This window comes from Ostrea edulis, chromosome 2, assembly GCF_947568905.1.
Source record: "Ostrea edulis chromosome 2, xbOstEdul1.1, whole genome shotgun sequence".
Lineage (NCBI taxonomy): Eukaryota > Metazoa > Mollusca > Bivalvia > Ostreida > Ostreidae > Ostrea > Ostrea edulis.
Window position 1 is genome coordinate 103,241,530 of NC_079165.1, and position 10,613 is coordinate 103,252,142.

A 10,613-nucleotide genomic window follows, 5' to 3' on the forward strand; every position below is an offset into this window, starting at 1 on the left:
CACCTAACATTTATATAGCAAAAACATTCTGAGGTATAATAAACTTTAACTATTTTTCAGTTTCTTGAGTTTTATGGATTCAGATTATAGTGAAATACAATTAAAATGACTTTCACAATTTAATTTGACAGCTACAGAATCTAAAACTGAAATTGATTCCTTCATTCTATAGTTCGGATACACCCCTCTCCATGTGACGGCTCTACAGAAGGACAGTCTTCATGTGGCTGATGTCATGTGTTGTGGGGCGGACCCCAACATCAAATGTTATGTAAGTACTATATCAGTCATTACTCATAGACAGCAAAAAATGAGTATAGTTTAACACCAAGACATGCATTTTATGTGGTCACTAAACCCGGCCCTTTTAACTTAGTTGTTGGCCGGGGTATAGTGGAATCACAATGTCTGTCTGTCCATCCATCCATCAGTATATTGTCTGTATGAGGTTAAGGCCAGCAATTGTACTGTTCTCACCTATAAAGCGATACAAACCAAACTTGTATATAGGATACATCTTGTTTCAACTTTTGGTCAGTATGCTGCATCTGACCCACATTTTGTGCCATAGTGCATACTGGTCAAGGACAGCATTTAGGTCATTTCACAGCATATTTCAAGTGCTATATCAATAAAAAAAAACTTGCCCATGGCCACAAGTGCTCTGTTTAATGCCTCCATGTAACCAATCTGACTAAAGTCAGGCCTCTCTTTACGGTGTCACATAGGGATAGTGTAAATTGAGGTCTGACTTTATAGTCAGATTGGTCTGTTACCATTTTATTGCATGATTAACTCAATGATGTCTATTAATTAACCGATGTGTCAAATAATTTTGAATACTCAATGGACAAAAGAATTAGGATCAGCATAGAATTTTGGTATGGTAAAAAATTTTGCAAGGTGTCGATCACTATTGTATGTTTACAAGACTGCATCAAAGGTTATTTAGAAAGTAGATGACTATATTCGAATATATAGTTTTGCCAAATACCCAGTTCTGGATGGCCCAACAGGGCTATTAGTCCCATCAGGACTGCTCAGTTCTGGATGGCCCCACAGGGCTATTAGTCCCATCAGGACTGCTCAGTTCTGGATGGCCCCACAGGTCTATTAGTCCCGTCAGGACTGCTCTTGTTTAGGATGTAGTAACTTCACAATTAAAGTACATTTTGATATATAATGGACTATGGATATTCAGTTTCCTACTGCAGTGATAAAAAATACACTCTGAACCCTTAGTTTGTTTGCAGCTATAATGATGTATAACGGAGTATGGACTTTTAGTTTGTTTATGCATGATTAACTCAAAGATGTCTATTTTAAAATTAGTGTCAAATAAAAGTTCATGATGTGGAGACAGTCAAAAATTTAATAAACTGTTGGTGCAAAATGGATTCTTTGTAACTATAATGACCTGGACTTTTTGTTTGTGACTATAATGATGTATATGGAATCTGGACTTTTAGATTGGAAAGACAGCAGCAGAACTTGATCCTAAGAACATATATTGGCAAATGGTGTACAAGAAATATAAGGTATAAAGAAGTTTATTGAAATTTTAGGAAGATGATATTTTTTCCTAAATATAATAAGTGGATTTATGATCTTATTGCCAAATAGTTTAAATTTAAAGGCGCCAATTTCAGAAACATAAAATTGGGGTCTTTCTCTCTCTCTCTGGATGATGAAACCTGTTAAGTGAGGACATCCTCACAATGTATATAGAAGAGAATACACGGATATGTTATGTATAGCTATAGGGACATAGCTATTAAAGTTTATCTAATACTCTCTTTCGAATTGTGAAAAAATGGTTTTGAGAGAGAATATTAGTGAGAACATGTCCCCACACCACTTGTCCTCACTAATCTAATATTTTGTATCTACATATTTCACATGCTGTGGATCATGTTTACGGAGAAGAAATTCTGAGGACAGAATTTTGTCCTCATAATGTACTTTCTGTCCTCACAACTATCAAATGGTTAAAAATTGTCCTCACTTTACATGTTTTATCATCCTCTCTCTCTCTCTCTCTCTCTCTCTCTCTCTCTCTCTCTCCAATGATACTGCTTGGATTGTTGGATTGTTGTAGATTTGCAAGAATATACAGTTTGTTGGTGTGCTGTTTTGTTTCTATGCTTTCTGTACATTGCAGTTGTGTATTCCATTGGGGTTTTTAACATTCATTGGATGGAGTACAACCATAAATCCATATTGAGCATGGAAGAAATGTAATCAATTGGGAGGGGGTTCCAAGGAGCAAGCCAATATAAGGCTTCCCTGTTAATTTAAGTTCAATGCAAATGAAGACAAAATTTTTGAAATTCCCACATTGTAAGGAAATTAAATACCCCACTTTGTAGAGTCTTTTGAATTATCAGCTGAATATGTTCTAAAGTATTAAGATTTGGAAGATTCATCAATTCTTATTGCAGCCAGGAATATTCCATGCAGTAAAGGTTCATGATGTGGAGACAGTCAAAAAATTATTAAACTGTTGGTGCAAAATGGATTCTAAATATGTAAGTGCACATTGGAATAACATATTCCAAGTTGTTTTTATGAAAATCACTGAATCCAGCATGTTGAGCATATACGCCCATTTTAGCATGTTATGAAAATTTGTCATCTCACCACTCAGCATTGATACTGTACCACATGATTTTCAAAAAGTAATAAATCAGCACTTAAATTTATATTTATATTATATTATATATATTATAAAAAATGATATCAAAATGACGTTGAAACTTCAAATCTCAATAAACTTAGGTAATAGTGAGTCTACCTGATGTAACAGCCTTTGAACAGTCATGGCTGCATGCTAATATTGTTTGATATCAGTCCTCAGATAGAGTTCCTACGAAACAGAATTTTCATCCATCTTTAATTCGTTTTATTCAATTCATTGAAGAAATACACTGTCCCTTCTCTGCTCTTTAATTTCTGTACTCATATATAAAATCGGGATCTGAACAATTTGTTAAGATGACAAATTTTTCATGTGTCCAAAATAAACAAATTTTACAAATAATTCTAATAAATATGAATTATCACGAACTTGCAGTTCCTTATATGAGCTGGATTGGGATCGAGATTACAGAAATTAACAAGCGGCAAAGCGAGAGCATTTTTCTCCAATTAAATGAATAAAATGGCTATAGATGGATGAAAATTCACTAGTTTGATTGATATGTGTACTGTTAATAATAATCAATGTAGTTTACATATTTGTAATAATTAGGTATCCCCAGGGTTCTCTAGGAATCTCTGTTAGTAGGACCAGCTGTTTGATAGTGATTATATAAGTTGACATTTTAATATCACAAGACATTCATAGTAAATATGACTGCATTAAGAATTTTAAGTTTTACTGTCAGAAGAAAATCAAGATGGAATGTAAAATAACCTGAAAATACAAAATTAATCATTTGAACAAACTGACATTGACAGTTGTTGAATTACAGAATGGGCAGACACTGAGGCAGTATGCTGCAGCTCACAAGCATCATGACATTGTCAGGATACTGGACCAGCACAAAGCTACTCTGGTAATTACACTGAATCATCCTGAACTTAAATTGTCATGTGTCATCCAAATGTTTGTTTTTAAATTTCTGCCACTGTGTGTTGGGATAAACAGGAATATGAATGTATGAATTTCAACATAACACTGAATGCAGTCTGATTTTCCGACAAACAGATTTACACATTGCATGTGGATGGATATCGGGAACAGAGATAAACAACATGTATATTGTTGATGTTTACAGTACCCGCAACGTTGACATGATAAACGATAGAACACGATACACGCACAATATGATAAGATACACGCACGATACGATAGGATACACAATAAACCTTATAAACGCAAAACCTAATAAACGATCTTCACGATAGACCTGATAAACGCAAAACACGATAAACGATCTTCTGATCAAGATAAACGGAAAACCTGATAGAAATGTTGTAAATTTAGAAGCAATTTACACAAAACGAAAGTTTGATACATACAAAATAATTACATGATGTTGATAATGATATTGAAGGATTTGAATATTCATTATATACCTAAAACATATACTGTAATTTCTTTAATCCACGGTCCTACTGTTTTTAAAAAAAAACATTTTTAATTCTATTTATTTTCTTACGCCATCACAGCTAAAATCAGAAAACTATACTATATACGGTTTTTAATTCATTATTTGATATCTATATGAATTTCCTCAGCCAATGATTCTAAAACTTATATTGTCACTAAATTTAATATAATGTAGTGATATCATGCTTCAGTAGCTCTCTTGTTCTAATGTCTATTATCTTGAATGTGAAATAAAATCAAGTAATATTATGTGTGTAGCGAGGAGGGAGGGGGGTTATTTTGCATCAAGCTTTAAGTTTACCGCTCATTCAAAAATTACAATTACTTTCATAATGACCGCTTTAAAAAAATCCACTGCACTACACTAAATCTTCATACGTTAGATATGTCCACACTATGGGTGATAATTGATAGTCATAATTGGAACATATTTATTTGAATTGATATCTTAATAACAAAAAATGAATAAACTATATATGAAAAAAATAAACAAACCTGGCATTTTTTAAATTCGTAATTTTAAAACACTTTAGAAATGTTGTGCTTAGTATGTAAAAAAATTATCATCAAAACCGACATAAATTTCTAGTATCTACCCGTACAACTATTGGTATATGGTACAAGTGTACATGTACAAGTAAAAAAAAAAACACCAACGATGAGAGTTGAGTCGTGCCCAGTTGAGCAGACTTTTGGGAGATGCAACACCCTTGCACCCCTTTAAAACTTAATCTTCTAAATGTGTGAAATACAATGTCCCTGAGAATGTTTGCTGTCAAAACACAGGTGATACACAAAATCAGAGATAAGGACGCACACAAGTATATAAGTAGTATACAGGTGGAAAAAAATTAGAAGGAAAGGAGCCCTTATCAAAATATATGTAATTAACAATGTAATTTACTGATTTTCCCTTACCAATCGAAACTTCCTATTTCTCTGTTATTGTTAATTACAAATAATTGTTTCTAGACAAGCAAATGTTTATGCATTTCAAATGAAGAAGCTTTAATATTTTGCTGTCCTCGGTTTGCTCTGCAAACTACTGCCTACTTTCCAGACTACTTGGAATGCAGTTGTGATTAATTTTGACCCTCTGTGGACAGACAAATAGCTCTTCCTCTGACTTAAAATCTACAGCTTTATGTTCTCCTTCAAATATACTGTCTTTCCGTGACTCCTAAAAATAGTTATACCCCCCGCAACAAGTTGGGGGGGGGGTATACTGGAATCGGGTTGTCCGTCTGTCTGTCTGTCCGTCCGTCCGTCTGTAGACGCAATGGTTTCCGGACTCTAAAGCGTTATCCTTTCCACCTACAGTCACCATATCTTACATATGGACTACCCATGGGATGAAGATGTTCCCTATCGATTTTGGGGTCAAAAGGTCAAAGGTCAAGCGCACTGGACATCGAAGTAGCAATATGGTTTCCAGGCTCTAAAGCGTTATCCTTTCCACCTACAGTCACCATATCATACATATGGACTACCCATGGGATGAAGATGTTCCCTATCGATTTTGGGGTCAAAAGGTCAAAGGTGACGTGCACTGGACATCGAAGTAGCAATATGGTTCAGTTTGTCATGCCATTTGTTTTTTACACTCAGAAAAGAGGTAGTTTATACCTATTACCAACACCCTTTGGGAGATTGGGGTAAGCGGGGGGTATTCTTAGTGAACATTGCTCACAGTACCTCTTGTTTCTTTAACAAAACGAATAAAGCCTACGGAAAACATAAATGTAACATACTTTTTCATTACATTTAATAAACGATCCCGATAGTTTCCGAAGCTACACGATAAACGGTTTTCACAATAAACGGAAAACCTGATACACGCAAAACACGATACACTATAGACCTGATAAACGCAAAACACGATAGAAAACGGAAAACCTGATAAACGCAAAATACGATACGATAGGATACACGCACGATACGATAGGATACACCCAAGATACGATAGGATACATGCACGATAGAACACGATAGGAATGTCAAGAATAATGTTGCGGGTACTGTACTAGTACTGTATACTTATATTCTCTACACGAGATCCCCAATACTGCATTGTACTTATGTAGAATGAGTATTGTAACATTGACAAAGCACAACACAGAGATTACAAATTCATGCCGTTTATCTATGTTTTGTAAATTTTAAAAGAAGTAGATATGCAGTATTTTGTTATTAAGAGTACAATGGATTTTTTTGTTCCCAGGATGTGATTTATGGTTGTCTAGAACTGAATTATGGCAGAGTCAGAGCAGCCCTGAAAAAGTCATGGTGTAGAATTAACTTCCTGAACAAGGTATGATGGGTAATTCTGCTTTGACAAAAGAAATGAATATGATGCGAATAGTGATACAAACATAATGTGATATTTCCTGGATTAGCTGAGAGTCTTCTGAAATGTAGCATCCAAGTCTTCTATTGGGAGTCAAAAAATCTCTTGTGTCTTTGGATTCAGGAATGTTATGTCTTGTGATTGAATACATGTACATCATTATATCCACTCATAAGGTCCTCCGAAATACAAGTGGCTTAGAGTACTTGTGTACAGAACATATAGTGTATGTTGTTTCTTTAGTTTTCATTCAAGTGATCAATGAAGTACATTTTTGTCATGAAAATAGAGTACTACCATTGAATATTTGTATAATCGATGTTTGTCAATCTAATGTTTCACTTTTTGACATCTCTTAATTTTGAGAATCAGAGATCTTGAATATCATGATTTTGGTAGGCATGGTATAGATTCTTTTGGCTCAATCAAATTGAGATTGAAACCAAGTTAAATATACAATGTATTGTGTTATTCTCATGCACCTTAGCCTGTATTTCAGTGAAAAGTGTACCAGGGAGTCAGATCTTTAAAAATTTTGACAAAATCTATGTCATCTATTGCATGTATTACATGTAGTAATCTATTGATTTTAAATTCCCTTTCTTTTTGACATTAGGCCTCCAGGAAGCAGCACATTTTACAGTTTGCTATAGAGATGAAGGACCACACCCTAGTCAAAATGCTGTGTGACGCTGGAGCAGACGTCAACATGCTGGTTCTTGTCCATGACTACTTCATGGTAAGATAACTAATCACTGCTCACTGAAAGAAATTTACTCAAACAGATGCTTAAATTCAAATAGAAGCTTGAAGTGAAAATTCTGTAATAGGCATGTTACAGATTTGTAATACCCAGGCATGATATAGCTAGAAATAAATTCAGGCTTTTTTGTGTGAGCAAAATGAGAGACAATTAACACACAAGCCATATCTTTCCTGGGCATTATAGATCTCTGTCATAGTTGATATGCATTGCAGATCCGTAATACACCCATTACAAAATTTCTTATTCAATCTTCTGTGTTAACATATTGATCGAAATTTTAACATATTTTTAACTTTTTAAGTTTATTGTTTACACAGAGGATAAAATTCTTTTTGATAAGATCATTTAATTATAAGTTCTGAAATAAAATATTGACATTACATTAATAATGATCATTGTTTCTGTTTATTTTATATCCAGTTACAATGTAATGTTATGTAATGAACATGATAGAATGCCCTTTTCCATACCACACCCTGGACCAATATCAGCTCCCTGATATACAGGTGTTGGGTTAGTATGGGGTGTGATGTGGAGAAGGGTATTTAGCATCGTCTTTGAAGTTGATAAAAATGGATTATGTAAAATTTTTATCATAAAAAGATGATTTCTTCATCATGTGAGGGTTAACACTGAAAATGATGTCTACATCATGACATTAAATTTTGATTCTAGAAATCTTCTGAAAGTTTTCTGTGTGCATGTAATTCAATTGTTTAGTAAAATAAACATTTTGTGGCAATTTGAATTCAATTTTTTATTACACTTCTATAAGGATCATTGTCACATGTATCTGTGTCACTTGGACTACATGTAAATGTGTTGTTTGTAGGGCTTTCATGAGTTAAAGGTAAAGTGAAAAAAACATTATAGGGAATTTTCTTTTGCATAAATTTGTTTCAGTTTAATACAGCATTAATTTATTTTTTTTTTTAATTTTTCTTCATTTTTGTCAATGTAAACCAAGTTTTACATACATGCAGTATTGAAGTGCTCTAAAAATTGGTAAATGTTATACGTAAACACTCAAGACATTTAACAGTTACACTGATTGTGTGGAGAGTTGGTTTACAGTGTAGAGAATATTCACTTTTCAGCTGATGATTAAATACATAAGATAAAACTCAAGGCCTACATAATATTTCTTGCACCAATATTAAGCTACATACGAGCACATTGATTTTACTATTTTATTTATCATATTACATATAATCACTTCATACCTTTCATCTTTGGTAGTGGGTCTATAAATTTCTGACTTTTCAATATTTCAGGTCATAGTTACTATATTGCTGATGTAAAGAGAATTGTTAAAAAAAGAATGTGGTTCATTATTTTCAATTTCTAGTAAAAAAAAAAAATTTAATTAAATTCATTGGGTTGTTTATCAATAAATAAAGAAAAGTTTAATCAATACTTTGATGTGAACATAGGGATCACTTTGTCAGGTATTTGTATTTTGTCTGTCTGTCTGTGTGTGTGGAGTCAACTTTCACACAAATAGTCAGAATTTTATTTGATATATTACATACTATCATTGTGAAACTTATTGAGAGAAAATTTTCATCACTACGAGATGCAACATCTTGTAGAGTTCAAGGTCATATACAAGGTCAAGCTTACAGCAGAGTGCACATATTTCTGCATATATTCATTGAACGCTTTAGTTAGTACATCTGTAGGTATCTAATTAAACCTGGTAGAAATGAATAAACAGTAAATTATTAGTTGATCATGATGAAATATTTAGCGCGTATATATATTTACATGTATTGAAGGTACTGTAGATTCCTAATTTTACGTGAGGAATTTATTATCGCGTAATTTCGTGGGAGGCATCACTCGCGAAATAAAATTACTCTCCTTTAATTTTCTGTTGATAAAATACATGTAAAATCTCTTAATCAACAGACCACACGCAGATTCATATTCACACGATTTGACACATAACGGTCATTTCGCCCTAATAAGTGCTCGCATAAAATAAGAAATCTTCAGTAGATGTGTTGTAATCTTTCCGCTGGTAGACATGCAGTTTGTAATATGTTGAATTTATTGTCACCAGGGTCCCTTGTACTATGAAGTGATTAACACTGAAACACCACCAGACATCATGTGGACTGTGCTAAAGGCTAATGTCAACTTTAACCTTAAAGATGAGGTAAGAGAATGATTACAACCTGTAAAACATGTTCAAAGTAAACAAACAATCATTAGGAAAGGAAAATATTTGGATATTTTATGTTTATGTACAGTGTCATGGAATTACTAACTCATAAAACTTCAACTTAAATATAATATTCATTGATAAGTCAGAAATGTGAATTATAAATGTGAAGTACTTTCACATTATGAATTGAAATTTTGTGAATTAAAGCACAAAGGCACCTCAGTAATTCAGACTCTTTGGTTTATTTTGGGTACATTTTCATTTTAATGCATATGGTTCATACGAATGAAAAATTTGGCAATTTTTTTTTTTTGGCATTTACTGTAAACGTATTATATTTGGCATGTACGATATTTGGCGGAAATCGTTTTTTCAACAAGTTGGCGTAGATTTGATTTAGCGCATTCCTGAATTACTTTAAACATCTAGATTTACGGATGGCATTTAGCGATGTACTTGATTTAGCGGAAGCTGCGTTCCGCCAAAGGCGCTAAATAGAATACACAGCCAAATGTAATACATTTACAGTATCTACGAAAAAAGCTATATTTTCAATGCCCCCAAATTACCTGTTACAATGTGAGGATGGGCAGATTTGCAGATTACCACTTTAGTGGTCACACATTTGATGATACATGATCAAGATTAATACTCATAAAAATGGACACAGTGGTGCTGTGTTACATGTAATTAGGCATTATCACAAGATATCTATATTAAGTAGAATACTAGATAGAAAAAAATGTTCCTGATGTGGTGGTAATATAAATGTGAATTTGACGATAATATAAACTGAATGGCAATAATTCGAGATATACTTGTATTCAAATAATGATAACAACCTTATTAACATAATTGAATTTTAGCCTTGCATGACTATAATTATTTAGCTATTCAATGAAAAGTCGAGGTGAGTTTGTTTGGTAAAGATAATATGCTAAAACCAACCTTGCTATAAACAGAAGTCTTGTGTGAGAGCATTAGCATCTTTGCTAGCCATGGATTTTTGGTCCACTCCCTATAATGGCACCAAAAACCATTCGCTAGTAAAGATGGCGCATTAAATGTTTTCAAAATTTTCAAAAGTACCAAATATTTCTATCTACAGAGAGGAAGAAATGCTATGACATATGCATTAGACAAAGGGAATGGATTTCTACCAACAGAAGTGTTCAAATTCATGCTGAGAAACGGAGCCTACCTTGGAGACAGGGAT

At 33.4% G+C, this 10,613-nt stretch overlaps 1 protein-coding gene across 5 annotated transcripts in view; it reads left to right on the top strand.

Moving 5' to 3' along the window:
• The window catches only part of LOC125681460 (putative ankyrin repeat protein RF_0381), a 31,870-nt gene that overhangs the window by 4,763 nt on the left and 16,494 nt on the right, over positions 1-10,613 (top strand). For 3 of the 5 annotated variants that reach the window (XM_048921572.2, XM_048921576.2, XM_048921574.2), the window contains exons 5-13: positions 173-271; positions 1,470-1,538; positions 2,442-2,528; positions 3,474-3,557; positions 6,336-6,425; positions 7,078-7,200; positions 8,060-8,077; positions 9,293-9,388; positions 10,506-10,613. The exon at positions 10,506-10,613 is cut by the window's right edge and continues 3 nt beyond it. In XM_048921572.2, the coding sequence (XP_048777529.2) occupies positions 173-271; positions 1,470-1,538; positions 2,442-2,528; positions 3,474-3,557; positions 6,336-6,425; positions 7,078-7,200; positions 8,060-8,077; positions 9,293-9,388; positions 10,506-10,613 (774 nt within the window). The remainder of the gene's footprint in view (positions 1-172; positions 272-1,469; positions 1,539-2,441; positions 2,529-3,473; positions 3,558-6,335; positions 6,426-7,077; positions 7,201-8,059; positions 8,078-9,292; positions 9,389-10,505) is intronic. The other 2 variants (XM_048921575.2, XM_056155843.1) reach the window with 1 other exon arrangement.